Source organism: Muscardinus avellanarius, assembly GCF_963383645.1.
Source record: "Muscardinus avellanarius genome assembly, chromosome: 4".
Classification (NCBI taxonomy): Eukaryota; Metazoa; Chordata; class Mammalia; order Rodentia; family Gliridae; genus Muscardinus; species Muscardinus avellanarius.
This window is the reverse complement of record NC_137789.1, coordinates 85,059,367-85,082,904: the sequence shown is the minus strand read 5'-3', so window position 1 is coordinate 85,082,904 and position 23,538 is coordinate 85,059,367. Positions and strand designations below refer to the sequence as shown.

Below are 23,538 nucleotides of genomic sequence, written 5' to 3'. Positions count from 1 at the left end.
CAGTGTAAAATTGTGAAGAATTTATAATCTGAGATAGAAAAAAGGAAATTGATGAGACAACACATGTAGTGTTGATTACACATGTAGTGTAATGTAATTAATGAGACAACAATGTAGTGAAGGTACATTAAGTTTGAAAGAAGGAATATATACAGCAATATGTGACAAAGATGCAGAAAAGGGGAAGGGGCACAGTATGTAATAAAGATGCAGAGAAAAGAGGCACCCTGAGCCGGGCGTGGTGGCGCATGTTTGTAATCCCAGCATTTGGGAGGCTGAGACAGGAGGATTGCAGTTCATGGCCAGCCTCAGCTACTTAGTGAGGCCCTTTGCAACTCAGCAAGACCCTGTTTCAAAATAAAAAATAAAAAATAAAAAATAGGGTCAGGGGTGTAGCTCAGAGATAGAATGCCCCTGGGTTCTATCCCCAGTAATGAAAGGAAAAAAAATAATAATAAAGGCACCCAGGCTGAGCACTTTTCTCTCTGTGCTTTAACAAATAAGCAAGTTGACTTACAGTGAGCTTAGATACCACTCATTGAAATCTATGAACCTCAAGGAAACAAAATCTTCATATTATGTCTTAGGAAGATGAGTTGTCAATACCTCCCACTGGAAATCTCACAAGACGAACAGGCCATCCTAAGAGCTTAACTCATTTTTGCTAAGCATGTAGCCAGATTTGTAGTCTATAGTTTCAGACACATTATTCCATTTGGTAAACTGTAATATTCTCTCTGTACTGCTTTTTATAATTTGGGGGAGACGATCACTTTACTTCCTGAAGCCCTGGGCGTTGCATACCGCACTCTGCTTTAGGATACGTATGCAATTTGCACATGTCTACATACAGCACTTTCAGAAGCCAGGAGAAAGGGCCCTGGGGAACAGTCCACGTCCTGTGCAGCCATTTGAAATAGGCCTTGGGATTCCTAAGAGAGTTAACGGGCCACTGAAAATATCGTATTTATTTTTTCCGCAATGAAGACTACACAACTGCTGTTCGGCCAGTCTGGATGATCCCTGAACTTCAAGAGCACACTCTCCTGGGTGGGTACTGAAACCTTTGTGATCCACACTCTTGTTAACAGAGATGTATCATGCTACAGTGTGTCCAACACTAAACCTGCAATTAAGCTTCTCCTAGTCACCATGTCATAAATTTAGCATATAAGTTGTTGCTATTTACTGATGGTTGGATTGCTGTCATGGAACATTGATTCCATTGGCAAGGTTATTTGATAATACCAGGTTTATGAGAGGGGAGATTTTTTTCCATAAGGGCCAGAGCCAATAGGTGATTCTTCCTCCTTTAATTGATATGAAGTTTTATGAATGTAAATTAATTGCATAACATCCACAACAGAGGAGTTTAGTGTGTGTGTGTGTGTGTGTGTGTGTGTGTGTGTGTGTGTGGTACTAGAGATTGAACCCAAGGGCATTTTACTTCTGAGCCACATCCCTAGCCCTATTTTTTAATTTTTATTTTGAAACAGGGTCTTACTAGGTTGGTGAGAGTCTTGCTATTTGCTGAGGCTGTCCTTACACCTGTGACCTTCTTTTCTTATCTTCCCTAGTACTGGAATTACATATGTGAGCCACTATGCCACTGAGGATTTTTTTTCTAAAAATAGGCAAGTCATTAAAAATCAAATATTGTTGTAAAAGTAAGAAGAGGAAGCCAGGAGTGGGGGCTAAGACAGGAGGATCACAGGTTTGCTGGCAGTCTCAGCTACTTACTGAGGACCTCCACAACTTAGGAAGAGCCTGTTTCAAAATAAAGAATAAAAATGGGGCTCAGGTGTAGCTCAGAGGCTAATAAGAAATCTCTGCATCATGAGGATCATGAGGTAATAGTTGCATGCCATTTAGAAGTCTCTCCATAAGCCAGGCTCAATGGCACACACTTGTAATTCCAGTAGTGGGAGGCTTAGGCCAGAAAATCAAAGGCTCAAGGCCAGCCTCAACTACTTATCAAGACCCTCAACAATTGAGCAAGACCCTGTTTCAAAATAAAAATATTAAAAGTCTGCAGGTATATCTCAGAGATAGAATTCTCTGAGTTCAATCCCATCACAGATTTTTTTTCAGTAACCTGAAAACAAAGTAACCTCAAGGGAACAAAGGCTGTTGCTAGCTTGTTTTTGTATTTACTGTGCATAATCTATTCATGTGCCAAAACTTTATCAGTGTTGAGCCCCACCAAGATATAAGCATAGAAAACTAGACTTTGGTTTGAACAGGAATCTAGGGAATCACTTTCCTCCAGGAGATGCACCAAAGAGCCACCCACTAAATGTCCAAAAGATGGAGCTGGTCCACCCCTTTGTGGGACAAGAGTTCACTGATCCCTGTGAGCTGTTCTGTCCTGCTCCCCAGCTACTGAGCATTCACTCTTGTGGGACAGCCCCCAAAGGGAGAGGTCACAGCAGTTGCCAGTGAGTGAAGAAATCCTAATAGGCTTGCACAAAGATTGACCATGACATTGGAGCTGATCAGTTCCTAACTCACCTCTCCAAGAATGCAGACAATCGTGTTGTTTTAAAGGTGATGAAATACTCACCTGAACCAAAGTTTTCTAAAGAAAACTTTATTTAGTCATTAACGGGAACTATCAAAATTATGTACCAAAATGTGAAAAACAGTCTAATAAAAGATCATAAATGGTCTCCAATTTATACTCAAATATAAGTAATACATATTACATATATAATATGAGTACTAATGAACTTCTTTTAATTGCTGGTAGATTTATTAAACAATTCAGTTACTGTACAGCTACAGCTTAGCCATGCAAAATATAAATAGTTCTCTGTTTTCTTCAGAATCACAGAATATGGTGGCCCATAGGAATTTCCATGATAAAGTTAAAAAAATAAGGATAGTAAGAGATGAATATCATGTCAATTTTAGAATCAAGATACTGAATAGTTTAGAAGAAATCTAAATATAAATATTCAGTATTGTTTGTTGGTAAATTTGGCTTTACTAAAGCCATACTGTTCTATTTTACCAAGCAATATTTCAAAAATATTCAAAAATATTTTAATATTTCAAAATATTTTAAGTATATAAACTACTTAAGTATATAAAATACTTAAAATATTTTTAAAATAAAAAATACATGTGATTTTGTATTCAAAATATTTTAATATTTTAATATCTCAAAAATATTTTAAGTATATAAAATACTTAAGTATATAAAATACTTAAAATATTTTTAAAATAATAAAATACATGTGATTTTGTATTTTTTCAAATAGAATAAAACTGAAAGTATTAAAAATTTAACAGAAATGTTCTTATTTTATCATGGACAAATACAAAAATGAAATTCAATGTAAGAAGGAGATATGTAAAGTAACCACATTTTAAGATAAAGTATTAAAAGAGGATTATTGCATCCTCTTAGTTGGCCTTTCATGTATATTTTGTTATTATATTTGCTAAAAAGTTAATGTGGCTGAGTAACAGATATCATGATAATTCAAATTAAATAAATTCATAGAATTGAGTGCAAAGTGATTCTAAGTAGTAACTAACTACTTAGTCAAAAATCTGAATTCTTTTTTAACATGAGATTTGCATTCCTAAAAAGTATAAAATAAAATAAGATTTATGAAATTCCTGACAATGGCTAAAATATCTTTAATTTTTGTTTACAGACCACACTCATTCAATATTTTTGTATATTCACGAATACATAGTTTTTGAAGACTATAAAGTCTTCTCTCCTTTAATTTCCCTTCTATACTATTTTATCTAATTTAACACACAGGAGATTTCAGTTAGCAGATAATGCTTGCAGAACACAATTAAGAAAGCAAGTTGACTTAGGAGCTGTTCTAAACTGAGATGAGGTTGGGGACAGGTGGAGGGGAAGGAGGGCGTTGACAGGTGCCCTTGCACTCCTCCCTGTCCCTCCAACTCCCTGGCTTAGGTTTTGTAAGGCTGCACCTGCCTACCTGCAGAAACCAATCTTGCTAGCTCAGTTTTCTTCTGTGGGGAAAGCTCAGTAAGATTCAAACCTCAAACATAAAAGAAAAACAACTAACTCCAACATCTTCATATTACAGACAGTACTTATGGCTCGACTTGATTTTTTTTTTTTTACTTTACAATGGTGCAAAAGAGAACATATGCAGTAGAACTTGCACGTAAAATTTATATTTTGGATCTTTTCCTGGGCTAATGTTGTGCAGAAAGGTCCTCACTCAAGATGCTGGGTAGCAGCTGGAGGTCTCATTTAGCCATGTGGTCCTGAGGGTGAATAACTCACGCTGTATGGTGTTGCTAAGCTAAGAAAGTTGCTAGATGAGGTGAATTAAATGATTTTCAACAGAGGATCAATAATGATTGCTTATCAGGATGTAACTCCTTTGTAAGTAGGAGCATCTGTATTTTCAAACCATTCCCAAGGGTGATACAGAGAGCTTCATCAATCCTGCCACTTAATCAACATCCTATTCTATTTTACCTGGTAAATGTCTGGGTTAATCTTGTGAGGACTGATACTCGGATATCCTCTCCCTAACTTACTACTTAAGTGATAGGCCACACCTGCCTGGGACTTGCTGAAGACCACAGGCTCTCTGCACATATCTCCGAGGCACCATGTGAGTCAGCACCTTCTGCAACTTGGGGAGAAACAGAGCCTTTGCATGCATGTTTCTAAGATATGGAGGAAGAGTTAACTTTGTCATTCATATTGAACTTCAAAGGGAATTCAGCTATGTGTTACTTTGCTTTAAGAACTTTACATCTTAAAGATTGAGTAGACAGGTGTTGGTGAAATTTCATCCCAGTTCTCAGTTGTAAATGGGGAGCTCAGAACAGAGTAAGTGGCAGTGACTGTACAATGTACTTTTAAAAGTCTGCTTACAGAGAGCCATAGGATAGTGGAAGGGGACAGGGGAGGACAATATGCAGAGAGAACAACTGAGCTGGAGGAAGTGAACTGCTGAAATGATGTTATGTCCATCTATGAAGCTATCACTACCAATCTCAGTAACATGTATGGGAAGGGAGGGGCATAGGGTGGGCTGTGGAGGGAAACACACAAGTATGTGTGCATTTATAAATGTACTACTTTTGTATAAATGTACCACTTTGGATCTCACTGCAATGTGTAATTACCATGCACCAGTATAGTGGGGTTTTTGGGTTTTTTTTGGTGGTACTGGGGTTCTTGGAAGCCCTTCTACCTCCGGGCTATACTCCCAGACCTATTTTTACATTTTTCTATGGAAACAGGGTCTCCTAAGCCAGCTCGCGCGGCTGGCTTCGAACCTGCGCGATCCTCCTGTCTCTGCCTCCCAAGCGCGGGGATTACAAGCGTGCGCCACCACGCCCGGCATAGTGGGGTTTTTTTAAGTTTGCTCTTAAGATACTCTTGAACATAAAAACAACAAAGGCAACTGGTATTTCGTGCAAGTACCTAACTGAAGTTCATATGAATTAACTGGAAAGATCGGGAGTGAGGAAGAAAAGTTATTGTGGACAACTAAAAGTTATCTCTATTTTGTATAGCATTCAAACTTACCAAAGATTAAGTTTCTATTTATGTTTGAGAGGCAGGCACATTCTCACTAATGAAAATTAACTCACTTATTCACAAAGTGAAAATCATAATCATGATGGGTTTGGAGTCTGTTTCTGTGGGTCAGTCATCTCTAGAAACATCAACCAGGGCCACATAAGTCACATGGACTAAATGCAGGAGGTCTGCAAATGAAGACCAGGAAGCTGAATTGCTAGTTATTACTGACGTGAGCAAAGTAGAAGGAAAGAGAAAACGAAAAGGATATCAGATATAAGATGGAAAGAAACAGAAGAGATGAAAGCAGGAGGGCCAGAAAAAAGTGTGTGTGTGTGTGTGTGTGTGTGTGTGTGTGTGTGTGTGCGCGCGCATGAGAGAGAGAGAGACAGACAGACAGACAGAGACAGAGACAGGGAGAGAATGAATTAATTGGCAAACATAAAGAAACATATTAATCCAAAGTGAGATAAACTAGGAGACAGAGACACACAAATATAAGTAAGATCCACTGAGGGCAAATAAAATACACTCACACATATGCATACATACATACCTACATGACAGAACTTCTAGTAATATGAGTAATTTAGTAAATTTTTTGCCTTTTTAAGTAGCTTAGACAAAAGACTTTTCAAGACCATATGGCTGTTTAAAATTAGGATTATAAATATTGATTTTATATTTTTGCTATTTTACCTGAATGCAGGTATTTGGTTTCTAAAACTAGATTCCATTTTTAGTTCCTTAGAACACTAGAAACCTTGCCGGGTGTTGTGGCGCACACTTGTAATCCCAGCATTTGGGAGGCTGAGACCAGAGGATCGCGGTTTTCAGACAGCCTCAGCTAATTAGTGAGTCCCTCTGCAACTTAGAGATACCCTGTTTCAAAATAAAGAATAAAAAATAGGGCAGGGGGTGTAGCTCAGAGGTCTAATGCCCCTGGGTTCCATACCCAGACCCACAAATAAATAAATAAATAAATAAATAAATAAATACACTAGAAACCTGTAACCATACACAAGGTCTCTGCTAAATTAGAAAAACAAGTTTTGCGTATTTGCAATGCTCCCATTTATCCTTCTCAACTTCACCCAAACATGCTGTGCATCATTGGACAGGACTTGCTAGCATGCTGAAGAAATATTTAAAAAACCTACCATGAGCCAGGCGTGCTAGAACACGCTTGTAATCCCAGTACTTGAGAGGCTGTGGCAGGAGGATTGCAGATTCATGATCAGGCTCAGCTACTTAGTGAGGCCGTCCACAATTTAGTGAGATCCTGTTTTTAAATTAAGATTAAAAAATGGGGGTGGGGTTGTAGCTGGGAGGTAGAATGCCACTGGGTTCAATCCCCAATACCACAAAAATTAAAAAGCAAACCATTAGTTGAAATAGTCAAATGAGTACTAAATTGGAAGAGATTATCTACTTTGATGTATTATTATAATTATGTGTATATAAATGTATGTGTAATATATCTCTGTATGTGTGTGAGTGTATATATGCATACATATGTACAAACACCAATCTGTGAGATGTCTTAGCAGCCAAGTATCATACTGATTCAGAAATAACTTTCTTCTAAAGGTCCCTGATTTAGAATCACTCAACTGAAAATGAAGCCTGCAAATCCCACATGTCATTTCCTGTCATTGTAGCCCCGAAGGGGGTTGTCTGTGCCTCCCTTTCCATCCAACACCAGATCTTCCAGGGAAAGCCTCTCCCTGGCCCATCTCCTTCCTCCTTTGGTCACCTTGCTGGCTCCACTGGTACTCCTTCTATTGTGCTCCCAACCTAAATAGTAATTTTATAGGAATTATCACAGTCTGTTTTCATGGGTTTTAAGCTGTTGCCTTTCAAAAACTGTGAGTTCCTGTGTCTCATTCCAGTGCCTTATGAGGTACTCAGAACACACCCATTCGCATTATTTCATTAACACCTAATATATGCCAGGCACTATTTTACATGTTGTATCATCGATGAGACAGCAATTCCTGTTCTCATTAACCATACATTGTCGTGAAAACAGACCAGACACAAGGTAAATAAACAGTTAGATTGTATGTCGGAAGGTGATGATTATTTTTATCCCTACATCAAAACAAAACCAAATCAAACCAAACCAACAAAACAGGAATGAAGGCTTGCAATTTTAAAGGCTGAGGCCAGGGAAGGCCCTGCCGACAAGGAGGCATCAGAGTAAAGACAGGAGGTCCAGGAGAGAGTGGGACACTGTGGCCTGGGCAACTGCATTCCACAGGGAAGAGGACGTGGAGAATCAGGGAAGTGGCACACCTGGTATATCAAGGCTCACAAGAAGGTAGGGGGCAATGGAGAAGGCAGGAGGAACAGAGTAAAGGCTTCTTTTCCTTTGGAAAAAGAGAAACCCATTGGAAGGCTCCTGGCTGCCTTTTGCAGTGACCTTGAGGAAGAGGAAGGACAGAATCAGGGAAACCCGTGAACAGGCCATCGCAATCACTCGGGCAAGCCTAACAGGCTCAGCGCCTGGGGTGGCGCTGCGCTGGGAGAATGACCAGACTGAAGATTTAGTTTGATATTAGAGGCATCATTACATTTGGGCAGATTGGATGCCATGTATGAAGAAAGGCTCAAAATTACTTCAAGCTTCTGTACCTGTCAATTTTATTGATTCAAGGAAGGCTGTCTGTATGCCTGCTTAATGGTAGAAGATTCTCATTTCAAGTCTGGGTGTATGAAGTGTAAGATACCTCTTGGGGACCAATATGAAGATGAAAGATGCAATCTGAAATTCAAGAGAGGGGAAGAACATTCGGGAGGCTGAGGCCGGAGGATCGTGGTTTGCGGACAGCCTCAGCTACTTAGTGAGGCCCTTCGCAACTCAGTGAGACCCTGTTTCAAAAAAAAGGGGGCAGAGGGTGTAGCTCAGAAGTCAAATGCCTCTGGGTTCCATCCACAGACCTGCGAGAGGGAGAGAGAGAGAGGAAGAGAGAGAGAGAGAGAGAGAGAGAGAGAGAGAGAGAGAGAGAGAGAGAGAAAGAAGAAGAAGAAGAAGAAGAAGAAGAAGAAGAAGAAGAAGAAGAAGAAGAAGAAGAAGAAGGAGGAGGAGGAGGAAGAGGAGGAGGAGGAGGAGGTGAAGAAGAAGAAGAAGAAGAAGAAGAAGAAGAAGAAGAGGAGGAGGAGGAGGAGGAGGAGGAGGAGGAGGAGGAGGAGGAGGAGGAGGAGAGGAGAGAAGAGCTGCAGATGTAAATATAGTTACATACAAATGTAATGAAAACCTGAATCCACCAAAGAGGATCAAGGACATACCTTGTAGAGTCCAGAATCTAGAGACTGAGGAATTGAAGAAAAGCTATCAATGAGAACTAAGAAGATGCAGTCTGGGAGGTAGTAGAAAATCAGAAAGCTGTAGCTTTTGGAAGTCAAAAGATGGGAGGGTACATCTTTCCACCTGTCCTTCACACTTAGTAATTCTTTGGGACAAACCATGTCTGTGTGTTGGCTTCCACTTACAAAGAAGACTCAGAGTGCTCAGGAGCTTTGCAGCAATGACCGTGATCACTCTGAGGAATCTGGAAGTTTATGATTGTTCTCACAGGATTAACCTGGAAGGAGAGTCGCTCTGTGGTTTCCATACTGTGGGAACCAGAGAGCACATTCCCTAGGGCATAGTGCAGTTATTATCCTACAAAGGCCAAACTGCCTTCTTCCTTCATTTTGCAGTGGTCCCTGGAGATATCTTCTCCCTTCCATCTTTGAGAATCATTTCCACCTGTGTCTTCCTGCAGATGATGTAGTATATTCCTGCGTCTCACACTGGGAACCACTGTGAGAATCCTAAAAAGAATCCATGCTCAAGTGAAATTTCTGTTGTCTACACTGGTCTACATTACAGTATCGGGGACTGAATCCTGGGACTGGTGCATTTTCTCTTCCACTGAACTACACCCCCAGCACAAGTCCTGGTAGTATCTTTGCTTTTTGGCCTTGCCACATGAAGCCACTCCTGAATCAAGAGCACCTCGCTTTTATACAATATATGTTGATAAAATGTACTGATAGAAGTAGGCCTTTATTGGTAGTAGAAAAATAATTAGAAACAATTAAACATAGAAGGCTGATTTGTAGTTGAAGGACCAGTGGGAGTTTTACTGGTAGAATAATCCTGGCTTTAAAGAAGCAGAACTAAAAGATTGGTAGATCTCCAGGATTTGGGTTTGGATTTAAAATGTCTCCAAAATTCAAATGTTAGACGAAATGGCCATGTTCAGCAAGGCAGCTATGTTTGGAGGTAGACATGGCTGGAGATGAACCCTGGAAGCAGCCAGGGGCAGTGTTTTTCTCCAGGTCATTGCAGCTTTCTCTTTCCTACCCCCATAAGTTGAAAGATGGTGTCTCTCTCTATCCCTCTCTCTGTCTCTCTCTGTCTCTCTCTCTCTCCTCCTACCGTGATATGCTGAGGACCTGTAGCCCCAGCTTCTATCTGCAAGCCTCCTGACATAGATTGAAATCTCCAGAGCTGTGAGCCCAACAATTAAAAGTTTTGTGTGTCAGGTGTTTAGGTCACAGTGGTAAGAATGCTAACTAAAACATCATGTTATTAAGAGTTCTTACCACAGTATAATACAATTTTTCTTTAAAAGTAAGTAAACGATAGCTGGGCATGGTGGCTCACACTTGTAATCCCAGCATTTGGAAGGTTGAACCAGAGGATCACGGTTCGCAGACAGCCTCAGCTACTTAGTGAGGCCCTCCACAACTCAGTGAGACCCTGTTTCAAAATAAAGAATAAAAAATTGGGCAGAGGGTGTAGCTCGGAGGTCAAATGCCTCTGGGTTCCATCCTCAGACCCGCTAAATAAATAAATAAATAAATAAATAAATAAATAAATAAATAGCTAGCAAGTAAAGGAAAAAGACTAAGGAAAAAGCCTAAGAATTTTTTTTAATTAATTTATTTTTTAAATTGGTGCATTGTAGTCATATATCAATCACATTGGAGTACAAGACTTGAGAGGATATACAAGCACACATCATCCAATTAGCCCTCCTCCAGCCCCCGTCCCATTCCCTCCCCCTCCCTCCATCCCACACTTCTTTGGTGATTTACTTTGATACATTTGTTTATGTACCTCCTGCATTTTAAAGAGGCTCCGTCCTCCAGTATTACATACCCTCTGATTGATCACATTAGTTGCTTCACTATAGGGCCCTTTCTATAGCTCAACCTCTTCCTGTTGCCCTTTTCCTCCTAGTTATTGCTGATTAAGAGAAGCGTCTGATTTATATTTTCTGCGATATTTCTCTGTGCATGCTGCGTTGCAAGTACCAATCCCACTCTTGATGGTCCCAGTAGTGGCCTGGCTACTCAGTGGACTGATCCAGACCTCGCTGGCTCACGCAGCGGCCTTGCCTCATGGGAGGACCCAGTTCTGGTCTCGCTGGCCCCTGAACCGGTCAAACCCCTAAGCTGGCTTTGGTCCCGACCTTGGAGGCCGCAGGAGTGAACTTGCCTCACGCCAGGCTCCGATGCTGGCCATTGGCCCCTGCACCGGTCTAACCCCTTGGCAGGATTCCAATCCCGGCCTCGGAGGCCCCAACACTGGTAATGCCTCACGGCAGGCTCCGATGCCGGCCTCACTGGCCCCAGCACCGGCCTAACCCCTTGACAGGAAAAAGCCTAAGAATTTTGAAAGAACGAAGTTGGAGGCACTTTTAAGACAGTTGCAAAGAATCAATAGATTAAACAGAAATGCCTTTACAATGAATTACTTTTAAAAACTCCTCAAATAACATCACTGAGTAGGGTTACAACAAGGAATAAAATAGATTGCTTTTACCTAAAAAATGGGTGGTATAGGTGGGTGTGATGGCACATGCCTGTAATCCCAATACTTGGGAGACTGAGACTGGTTCTTGAACAGCTTCAGCAACACAGTGAGACTCTCAGAAACCTAGCAAGATCCTGTTTCAAAATGAAAAATAAAAAAGGGCTGAGGGTGTGGTTAGGAGGTAGAATACCTCTAGGTTCAATTCCTAGTACCAAAAGCAAACCAAAATGTTGGTGCTATATAAAAATGGCAGAATTATGTATGATCAATTAAAGTTTTATTATATGATCTGTTCCTTTTTTATTGTGTCCCTGAACAAACTGTAAACTCAAAGGCAAAGAATCTGCTTCCTTTTAAATGGGTGGACAGATGGATGGACGAATAACAAGAGAACTGTGAGTCTAAGTAATAAGTGCTTTGAAATAAACAAGTATGCCGGGCGTGGTGGCGCACATTTGTAATCCCCGCACTTGGGAGGCTGAGGCAGGAGGATCGCACAGGCTCGAAGCCAACCTCAGCTACCTAGTGAGGCTCTCAGCAACTTAGTGAGACCCTGTTTCCAAATAAAATATAAAGAAAAAAAGATGTGAGGAGTTCTGAGCCCTTATGAATCCAACTCCCACAAGAAATAGACAAAGAAGACAATTTTGCCAGGCAAAGCCTCCGAGTTGAGAAGGGAAGAGTGTCTTATAATGCAATGAACCACAAGTATCATGAGGTATAGGGTTTCATTATGAAAATAGTGTTGGGATGAAATTGGGGAAAAAAATTGTGGAAGGTGCTTAGAAAAAAGTATTTCCTCTTACTGGGAGAAGAAAATGAATGAGCAGAATGATTATTCAAGGGAAAAAAAAACAAATGAAAGGTAGCAAAGAAGTTTAAAGGCAAAAGGAACTCGGTAGATATGGATGAATCAAGTAGCAGGTTAGAGGTCAGTATGTTGTACGACGAAAGAGCAGAGTGAACCCAAAGACCAAGAGTAAAGGCGTTGTCTAGAGAAAGGTCTTCCCAGGAGGAGGGCAGCAAGAGCAGCCTTTGAGCACCTCCAGGGGCACACAGCTCGTCAGTTAAAGTCCCCAAACCAGAGATTAACCAGAGTTCATCCCACTATATGAAGCAGTCCAACTGTAACTGAGAGTTCACATGACTGTTATAAGAAGTCACTTAAGTACAGAGTTTGTGACTTAAGGAGTCAATTTGTCAACACTGTGGCACATAGTTATTTCTGTTCACACTCAAGTCTTGAAAAAAAGATTACAAGGTGTTAGAAACACTACTTACCCAAACATATAACGTAATTGAAATGAGGCTTCAGATTGGTAGAGTTTGCTAAAAAGATAACAGCAAGAAATGAGGTTCAATTAAAGGTGCAATTAAAGTAGGCAGTCCTTCAAGGATGATTGCCAGGAAGGAGAAAAAGGTGTTATAGAGTTTCATATTACATTGGGATGCTCAGGAGCACTGAAGGGGAGAAGTTACGAACCAAAGATGCAAACTGGCTCTAAAATGACTGAGCAGGGCGCGAGGCACCTTGGCATCCTCTGCCACCAGTGTACCCAAGTCTCGAGGGCATCCCAAGACACGGAAGTGGGACAGATGATGAAGTTTGTTTAAGACATAATAAATACTCCAAGAACATGATATGAATGGATATGGAGTCATAGAAAGTAGCATTTAAAAACTGTCCTTGCCTAAACTATTTTTCTAATGATTTGTGATTAATATTTAAAGATAGGGTTGATTTCAAACACTTCATTTCCAACAGGTAAAACCAGTCTCAAAGAAGATAGAAAAAGCACACACCTTCTATAGGACTACTGTCAAAAGAGTTTGTTCTGTGTTCTGCTCCTCTTTATCAAATAGAAATGCAATCATTAACCTTCCTCAAGAACTAATCGATCAAGGTGACACCAAAAACACCCAGACTCAACTTTCCTGCCAGTCTCCTCTACTGGACATCAGCAATGAATAGAGGAGCTTTGCTAAGTAAGCAGAGGCATCCAGTTCTGTTCTCCAAGGCTCCCGATGCCCAGACACTACTTTCTCCCACAACCTTGTTAAAATTCAGGCACAGTAGGTCTGAGGTGGTGCTCCAAAGCCAGCACTTTGGATAAGCTCCCAGGGATGGCGGTGCTGCTGCTGCTCTGAGACCACAGCTCTAGGATCCCTCCAAGTGATTTCTTTCTCTTACTGCCTATAGCACTTTGCTTGTAGCACCTCTAGTGATGTTATTACATAATTGCCTGGGTTTATTGCCAACACCATTAATTATGCAGGCACTGCAATATCTAATACACACTACGCTCGTGCAGAAGATGACTGAATGAACAAATATAGGAGACATTTATTCTTCAGTCAAGAGTGGTAAATGCTTCTGGTAAATATGTAATATATAATAATGTTAAAATAAATAAATAAAATGCTAGCTGGGGGTGGTGGCACATACTTGTAATCATTTGGGAGGCAGAGACAGGAGGATTGTGGTTTGTGGACAGCCTCAGCTATTTAGTGAGGCCCTTTGCAACTCAGTGAGTCCCTGTTTCAAAATAAAGAATAAAATTTAGGGCTGTAGGTATAGCTTGGAGGTAGAATGCCCCTGGGTTCCATCCCCAGTACTACAAAAAAAAAAAAAGCTAAATGGACAAAAATATCTCTGGAGGTGATCGCTAAAATCTCAAAGCAATAGTGAAAGCAAACCTCACACAGTCTGCACTGATGAAATGTTGCCACTTTCCCAATTTCTAGAAAGGTTAGTGCCTTGGATCATCAACTTCTGGAACTCACTGGTTGGCAGAGGCCACCAATATCCTTGTGACAATATTTAATCATGGAGGAAAAAAAAAGGTAAAGAAAAGTAAAGTATATTTTCTTCTTCTTACTTAGTCTTACTTTGCTTCTGAGTGTTTTAAATCTGTGGACATTTATTTAATAGCACTATAGTATTTTTTTGGAACTGGAAATATAATTTAAAATAGCATACACAGTTAAGCTGTGGAATGCCCTATTCTATATAATCACAATTTACACACACACACACACACACACACACACGCACACACACACGCACACGAGTTACCCCTCAGTATCTTTGGGGAATTAGTTCTACTTCAGTTACCAAAACTTGCAGATGGTCAAGATTCTGTTATAAAATGGGGTAATATTTGCATATAACCTATCCCCATCCTCCCACATACCTTATTGTATGTTTTCTTACAGTTATGGGTATTCTGCCACTGAGCCACTCCCTAGGCCCCCCTTGTTTTGTACTGGGAATTGAACCAGAGAACATTCTACCTTTGAGCTACACCCCCAGCCCTTTTTATGTTTTCAAAACAGGGTCTCACTAAGTGGTTGGAGGTGGGAGAGTCTAAGTTTCTCAACTTTTGGTCCTCCTTTCTCAGCCTGTGATACTACACCTGGCTCTCCCAGCCATTTTTATTTTTTTATTTTGAAACAGGTTTTCACTAAGTCACTGTGTCCTTCTGTCTCAGCCTCCCAAGATTGGGGGTGGGGGGGGCGTGTGCTCTATTAGGCCTGGCTCTTTCTGTAAACCTTAAATCATCTCCAGATGATATCTGGTGTGGGGCTCAGATGGACTTGAAGTGACTTATTCCTCCCACACTGAAAAATCAGAAGTACAAAGTCTTGATAGCTCATCACCTTCCAGGTGACATTTTGAGAAGAAAAAAATGAAAATGAAAATGAAATAAAATATTGTTGTCACTTCCAGATATTTTCACATAGACATAAAGTCACATAATCAATTCCCGAAGAACAATTTAGAAGGAAAAGACAGGGGCCTCTCTATGACTGGCTATGAGGGGAAAGGAGGGAGTGGCAGGGCTTCTTTATAGGTCAGGATTTGTAGGTCAGGATGTGTTTCAACTTTATTAATTTATTGATTAAGTTTAAATGAACAACTTATTCAGTATGTGGGTGACACAAGTGATACAACAACATGCTGGAGGCCATGGGAGGGGTGGACACTAGCAGAATAGCTGCAGGAGGTGGCCAGGGGGAGGGTGCTCTGCTCAGGCCTTGCCTCTGGGCCCACGTCCCACTCAGTGGTTTCTTAGTTTAAGGACTGGTTAGAACGCACTTTGGGTCCCTAAACTCAGCTTGTGACATAAATGCTGATGATGTCACTTGTCCTGACTACCTCACAGTCATGTTGTGACGTGCACTTATTGTGTATATTGTTTCAACAACTGATTCGATGTGAGCCCAAGGCGGCCTCTTCCCTGGATGGGCAGTGCTCTTCTAAATTAAATCCATATCATCAGTTGCTTTGGTTGTCAATGTTCCTTCCCTTTCAGAGTGGCTTATAGGAAGAATGGGTTTCCCTTAAGTGTCGTCTCTTGGATTCTAATTTCTAGGTCTGCCCAATTGCTGAAATGAGTACAGCAGATGTGCCACCAAACATACAAAATGCATGCTGAGCTCATCTTTGAACAGCAGAAATGAGAGGAAAGGAGAGTTTCTCTGTTGTCTTATCAAAATTAGAGCTGTTATTTGAATTATATTGGATGATAGATTATGGAAGGCTTAACACTAGAAATAAGTTCCTGTCAATTTTTTTCCTTTGGTGTCATCTCCAGAAATCTTCACACAATCAGTAAGTTTAGTAAAGTCATGACTACTAAAGGAAATGCTAGATCTGAAAAATTAAAAACAATATACTAAAGATTAAAAGTAAAACATTTAACTGATGAGAAGACCATAGTAAATGAAATATGAAAGAAGAAAAAAGAAGTCAACCTGTAAACCACAAAATTCTTACAGACTGATGAAACATTATTAAATGTATACCCTATTGATTAGAGGGTTCATAAAATATTCAGCAGTTTAAAACTTAGGAGAAAATGTGAAGTGGAGTTTTAGAACACGTTTAAAAACGGAAGGAAAATAAAATAAAAAGAAGAGACACTAAAAGTATTTATTATGAAATAAGCCAACAAATTGGTAAGCAGCAATAAACCACAAAGGATGATGGGATTTGACTCTAATATACTCACAATGCCTGAATTCATTTGTCTCTCTAAAGAGTCACAGAAAAGCCATTCCAGAGGAGAGAATATATTTTCCCAATTAGAGGAAGGGGGCCTGGGTAAAACACTTTGCCAATCCATGAGACAATTACCAATATTAGTTGATGCAATAGCCCCAGGCTCAGATTAAGGATAATAGTAATAAAAAAAACAAAGCAGAGCTAATGCAATGGGCATGATTTAGAAAGGCGCAAGAGAGCTTTCTTGACACCACCTGTAACCTGGCTTGTGTTGGAGGAAAGACTGGAAATGCTAATAAGGAATATGATTAAAGGTGGGCCTCCAGTTATAAATTGCTTTTTTAATGGTTATGATAGTAGCTGACATCGAGTATAATAAGAAGATGAGAATGTCAGTATCAATTTTTATTAGTGCCATGAACAATATACAGTATATTTAAATTAGCTTCATTTGTATTAGTATTTTTGTAAGTAGTCTCCCTGGAAGCAATAACATGTCCCAAGCATTCTAAAAAGAAGGACTGCGTGAAGTTGCCAATATTCTCTACAAAATAGCTGGAACTTTTACACTGGGGAAAACACGCCACATTCCCCAATGACACAAGGAAGTCAGGGATCTGTCTGCCATTCTGTGCAGTAAGTTGAAAGAGTAATATTAGGAAATGAATACAGTGGTACAAAAATTAAAAAGATACCAAAAATATAAGCTTCTATATAAATCAGTACTTTCTCCCCCCAAAGATGTATGTAGGATGATAATTAGGGATCATGTTTTGATCGATTCAAACATTATAGTTCTGTTCAACACGAATTATTGCATAATTTAAAATTAGCACTTAGTAATTTATACTAAGTGTTTTGTTTTGTTTGTAGTTCTGGAAATTGTAACCAGGGCTATTCTCTCTCTGAGCTATACCTCCAACTACTTTACTTTTTATTTTTTATATGAAAACAGTGTCTCACTAAGTTGGGAGACTATTCCTGAAACTGCACTCTTCCTGTCTCAGTTACCCAAGTACTGAGAATATACACGTGTGTATCACCATGCCTGGCTGATAACTGGATGAGAAGAAAATTCAAGTGTCTGGCACATGAGAATGCAAAAAAATATTAGCTGTTTTCAAGATACATCATCATTATGATTTGAATAAAGAATATCTCCCAGAACTAGATGTGATAGTGCCTGCCTATAATTCTAGTACTTGGGAAGCTAAGACAGGAAGATTTCAGGTTCGAGCCCAAACTCAAAAATTTAGGAAGATCATATTTTAAAATGAAACATAAAAGAGGCTTGAAGTATTGCTTAAACATAGAATGCCTCTGAGTTCAATTCAAGAAAGAAAGGAAGAAAGGAAGGAAGGGAGGGAGGAAGGGAAATTTTACTTGAGAAAACTTATTTGGCAATGCATAACTGTTCATAAGTAAAATAATTGAATCGGGGCTCTAATATTGTCAGTGGATGAATCTGTTGCTGGGTTAGTAATTTGAATGGACTTCCTGGGTGACAACTGTAAGCAGATGGGTGTGGCTGGAGGATGTGGTCACTGCAGCCATGGCCTTGAGGACTGCATCTGTCCCAGCCACTTCCATCTCTCTCTGCTCCTTGTTGCCACGACAGGAGCTGCTGTCGTCTGCCACATGTGAGGCTACCGTGCTGTTGGCCTTGGAGTTGGCCAATATGAACTGAACTTACGAAATCATGAACCAAGTAAACTTTTGCTCCTCTGAGTTGTTTCTACTGAGTATATTGGTCACAGGATGAAAAAGCTGACTAAACTTTTAAAGCAATAATCAGGTTTCATTTTGGTCTCCACCTGGTTTTGTTCCCTAAAAGCCTCCTAGTTACTTCCATAAGTAAACTGGTCCTGTGGTCATGGGTACAGTGTTTCTGTAGTAGGTCATCAGGAAACTACCACACAGTACTGCACACATCCCATATACTTTGAGCACTTGATCCTGCAACTGGAGACATAAAGTCTCCACAAGGACAGGAGTTTTAAATGAGAGTAGATTTATAAAGCAAAAATGTAAATAAGGTGAGTAATTCAACAGTTGAATCCATCCAAAATGTGTGAGTTTAGTGTATGTTTTGTTTTATTAATGTAGCTTAAAATTAAAATTCTATATGTAAGCCGGGCGTGGTGGCGCACGCTTGTAATCCCAGCATTCGGGAGGCTGAGACCAGAGGATCACGGTTCACGGACAGCCTTAGCTACTTAGTGAGGCCCTCCGCAACTCAGTGAGACCCTGTTTCAAAATAAAGAATAAAAAATAGGGCAGGGGGTATAGCTCGGAGGTCAAATGCCTCTGGGTTCCATCTCTAGACCCACAAAAAAAAAATTATGTGTATATGTGTGTGTGCATGTGTGTGTGCATGTGTGTGTGCGTGCGTGCGTGCGTGCGTGTGTGTGTGTGTGTGTGAGGGCCAAACCCAGGGGCATTCTACCTCTGAGCTACACTCCCCAATCATTTTTATATTTCTGTTTTGAGAGGGGATCTTGCTAAACTGCTAGGCTCACCTCAAACCTGTGATCCTCCTGTATTAGCCTCCCAAGGACTGGAATTACAAGCATGTGCATACATGCCTTGCTTAAAATTAAAAGTGATGTCATTGACAACCCAGGCAGAGCCATAGATTCCCTACTAGAAAACTTCTATGGAGAGAAACGTCCACACAGACTCTGTCAGGTAGGTGCTCCATTAACAGGCAGACCAAGACCAAGACAGAGCAAGGCACGCCAACAGGGAAGTAAGTAAGAGCACTGTGTTCCAGGCACCCACAAAGCACAGTGGTCTGGAAAAAGAACTCTATAAATTGTTCACACACACCTTTGAAATCGCAAGTGTATCCATACTATTCCATGTTCTCTATTTTTTAAACATTTCCCTCAGGAATACATTGGTAGATAGATTAATAGATAGACTGCTGCTGTTTACATAAAGGTGGACTAAATAGTAGATTTGAGATTTTCAATAGCAAACCTAAAAAACTGGCAAAGAGAATCATCTTGTTCCCAATCAAACATGTCTCATTAACATATGTTTATTTTTAAGAAAAGCACCCTTTTCTATTTATTTTTGTTCTATTTTATTTGTTTGTTTGAACTATACCTTGACTAAGACTCTAAAGGATATTTAACTGGAATTCATTCTGCAATTCATCTAGTAAGATGAATTTTTCAGACTATTATTTGAGGTTTTAGTTATGGGATCTGAGGTGGAAACATAATGACCCACTCAAAAAACCCACTTGTTACATTATATACTTATGTGTAGGTTAAAAAATATAACATGGTCACCAAAATTATCTCATTATTAACAACAAAATGTGTGTATCTGACCCTCGGTGCAAAATCCAACCATGCAAAGGATAGAGAAAATGTGTGGCAGCCCACAGTCCATGAAGAAAAGTGGAAAGTTACTCACAGTATAGCAAAATGCTGTTGTGTTTTATTATCAGAATATTAGGTAAAATTGTAATGGTCCCATTATTAGTATTGTCTGTTACACTCTCTGCTTCTTTGGGGTATAAACGGAGCCTGGGTGAAACTAGCCTTTTGCCTTAGTTCTTATTCTAAAACAAAGATTCCAAGGATTGAAAAGTACAAATCAGTAAATCATTAGTATTCATCATTAATTAAAGCCGATCAATATGAGAAAAATAACATAGGGTGGATCTTACCTGAGCTCCTGAATCAGAGAATCCATTGGCACTGTTGAAAACCAAGAGGAAATAAAGGACTCAATCAGTTGATGATTTTCAAAATGTGTATGACCCAAACTGCTCACCTACCAGAGATAGTAACCAGAGATAGTACGGAGGCCTACTTTGCTTCTCACTGGTTGTCATAATGTGTGTGTGTGTGTGTGTGTGTGTTTGTCCTGGGACAGGTAAACTCTGGGGTTAGTGCTTTGGTGGCCCTCAGGCCTTAGAGTCATAGATGGGAATTTCCCAGTACTTATCCTTAGAAATTCATTGAAATGAAGGACTTGAATTATTTTTAAATAAAATCTATTTTTGCTAAAAAAAGAAAAAATCAGAAGATTTCTTACTTTTTTTTTCAATGCTGGGCCTCATGTGTGGTAGGCAAGGTTTTTATCACTGAGCCACACCCCAAGCCCAAGGGTACATATTTAATGGCATTAAACAAGCGTTCTAATAAAACTGGCAAGGCTTTATTTAATGAATATGTCCCAAGGGTTTATTCCACAGCCTTACTACATGTAGGAAGAGAGGAATACGCATCAGAAATGTTGAGAAGCTTGTTCCAAGGGCTTTGGTTTTTCTAGTCAAAGCTCTGGGAACCATCGGGCTTGTGTTCATAAATACCTGCCCACACTGAGGATAAGCAGCATATGGAGAGAGACAACAGGTGGTTTTCAAGATCACTCATGCTGGATAGAAAACAGTTGTTTTACTTCTAGAACATTTTGGCTCTATTTAAGGGTGCGTGCATGTGCCAAAAGGATTTAAAATCCCCAAGGAATTGCAAATTAAAAGACCCACATTCTAAAAGTATGATAAAATAGTGGAATCTGAGATATTAAGAGATTTGAAGACTCCAAATACAACTTTAGAACCCTGACATTTATGGAAGGCTTGAACTTATTCTAAAAAATGAACCCAATTAATTTTCTTAAATTTGTATGTATGGAGAAGTTGGATGCATGAAAATATAGTGTCTAGAAATTCTACATTTTAAATATGAAGATGCAGAATATAGTTACTTTAAAATTAATTTAAACTAAAACTGGAAAAAATACAGTATAAAATTTCAGGTAGAGAGAAACCCCATATTGTATATAGCATTCTTCTTTGTTGTGGTGGTGATAGTGGTTTCTTTTATTGTTGTTTGGGTACTAAGAATTGAATACAGGGGTGTTCTATATCTGAACTACACCCTTAGCCATATTTTATTTTTGATTTTGAAACAAAATCTCACTAAAGCACTACATGCTGACCTTGAACTTGTGATCTTCCCATTTCAGCCTCCCAAGTATTAGGATTATAAGCATGTGGCACTGCACCTGGCTGTGTATGGCATTATTCTAAATTTTGGAGTACCATGGCTAATAATTATCATTGATCACATTTTATCTAAAAGGAGAAATCATCCTTGAATATCTTAAAATTGGGGGATTCTGGACTTTGCTTAAGTAGGAATTAACTACCTTAACTACGTATATGTGAATATAACTAAATAACATGTTCCATCTGATTGGGTGTTTTCAACTGTAAATCTCAAAATCTTCCAGAGTAGTACAGAGTGCCAGCCAGGGGGCTCAGCTCTTCCTCAGCAAGGTAGATCCCGAGGAGGGCTGGGGGGTGGGGGCAGCTACCTCCAGAGTGTTTAAAAAGCCATGGTGAACCTATAGTTTTCCACTTAGAATTAAGGGTCACAAAAATATAGCTAATTATAATAAAAGTTATTTTCCTTAAGGGGTGTTATTGCCAGGCAATCCTGTTTTCCAGATGTTTAGATCATCAAGGGCCTGTTTATATTTCAATATTACATCACCATCTGTTGGCTCCACAAGGAGAGGGATACTCGAAAGTTAAACCGTCCAAACGCTACTTCGCAGAGATGCTGGAAAGTTCCAGCAGGAATTGTCAAAAAACAAATATCATCATTCTACTTCAACTGAGTATAGATAGGGAGTCACTAAACCAGATAACATAAAAATTAAACCCAGTTTTGGCAACGAACTAACATCTAGGTCTTTTCCCTTGGTCATTAGAGGTTATGTCTGTCATCTGAAGGTCTCCGTAACACATTTCTCCCTGCTGAACTCTAGGATGTTTTGCATGATGTTAAAATCTAGTCTTGATTTCATTTTGCATTTTGCAAAGATCAGCACCCTGTGTCATTGGGACCTTTCAGAATTCTTTAGCCTTTGGTTTATGTTTTGCCTCTCAATGCCAGAAGCCACTGTCCTAGCTTGATCTGAATAAAAGAAGCCCCAAGGAGGTTGTAATCATCTGACTACACACCAGGGACTGAGTGGGCACTCCCACCTTTCATGGTGTGGTGGGCACGGGGTCATGGAACCTGCTCACTAACTCACCCTCTGCTCCTTTAGTTCGAGAATGCAGGGTTTTCTCTTCAGCCTCTGCATCCATCTGTAACATGAACACAACACTTGAGGTCATTCTTCTGACATTGAATCAATGGGAACAAACATGATTAAAAGTTCTACAGGTCATCTTGAAAAACAGAAGCCTTCTGTGCTCTTGAGCTCTGTTCTGATCTGCAGGGAAACAACTGCCTGCCCTCACACACAGCCACTTTTAGAAACAACCGTAGATGCTGAGAACCAGAGAGATGGGCTACCAGTGTATGCTAGTGTTTCAAATGCTGGCATTACAAAAATAGAAAAAGAATCACCTCATTAGCCATAGATGTGAAAGGGATAAAATCTTCAATGTCAAGCCAAAAGAGTTCAAACTGATTTACTAAAACCTGATTCTTTTACATTTCTAGACCCTTTCTGATATATACTTCTAAATTAGGGAAAATAATTACCTGCATAAAAAATCAAGATGAAGCCAAATCTTTGTGATGTCCCCCCCAAAAAAAATCCTATGAAAAGATTTTAACTATCAACAATGACTTACATGTATTCTCAGAATTCCAGAAAAATACTGGTTAGAATCGTCCAAATCTATGAGGAATGTGAAATCTGAGTGAGGCACATGGCAGCCTCAAATTTCCATCATTACTAAATATTTTTTTATTTTATTGGTGTATCATAGTGAGGTTCAAAGTGATTCATTCAGACACACAGCATTTGACACTGCTAAAATATTTTAAGAAAGTCAAATTGTCAAAGGTATGCAAAGACTTTCAAAGCCTTATTTTAGATCCTGATGACATCTATTTGTTTACCTAGACTCTGCTCATTATCTCTTAGTTTCATTCACTTTTGCACACCGTCAAAAGGAAATCTTAAATATAACTAAGTTCCTGTGCTCTGAGAATTGGAGGCTGGCAGAAGGTACGCTCCGTTGGCTCCCACCCTTGAGTCCTGCCTGAGCAGGGAGGCGGTGTGACTGTCATGGAGGCGGTGTGACTGTCATGGTAATCGGAGCTGCCTCTCTGCTTTTTCCAGGATAGGTTGTGATTGAAGGTACTGACCTGCCATAGACTTATAATAGGGGAGCAGGTGTGGCAATGATGGACT

At 39.8% G+C, this 23,538-nt stretch overlaps 1 protein-coding gene across 3 annotated transcripts in view; it reads right to left on the bottom strand.

Moving 5' to 3' along the window:
- The window catches only part of ST18 (ST18 C2H2C-type zinc finger transcription factor), a gene marked incomplete at both ends in the record, with an annotated part of 120,580 nt that extends 98,103 nt beyond the window's left edge, over window positions 1–22,477 (bottom strand). For all 3 annotated transcript variants that reach the window (XM_080694416.1, XM_080694417.1, XM_080694418.1), the window contains 2 exons: window positions 20,039–20,069; window positions 22,423–22,477. In XM_080694416.1, coding sequence (XP_080550542.1) covers window positions 20,039–20,069; window positions 22,423–22,477 — 86 coding nt within the window. The remainder of the gene's footprint in view (window positions 1–20,038; window positions 20,070–22,422) is intronic.
- Window positions 22,478–23,538: the final 1,061 nt, after the last annotated feature.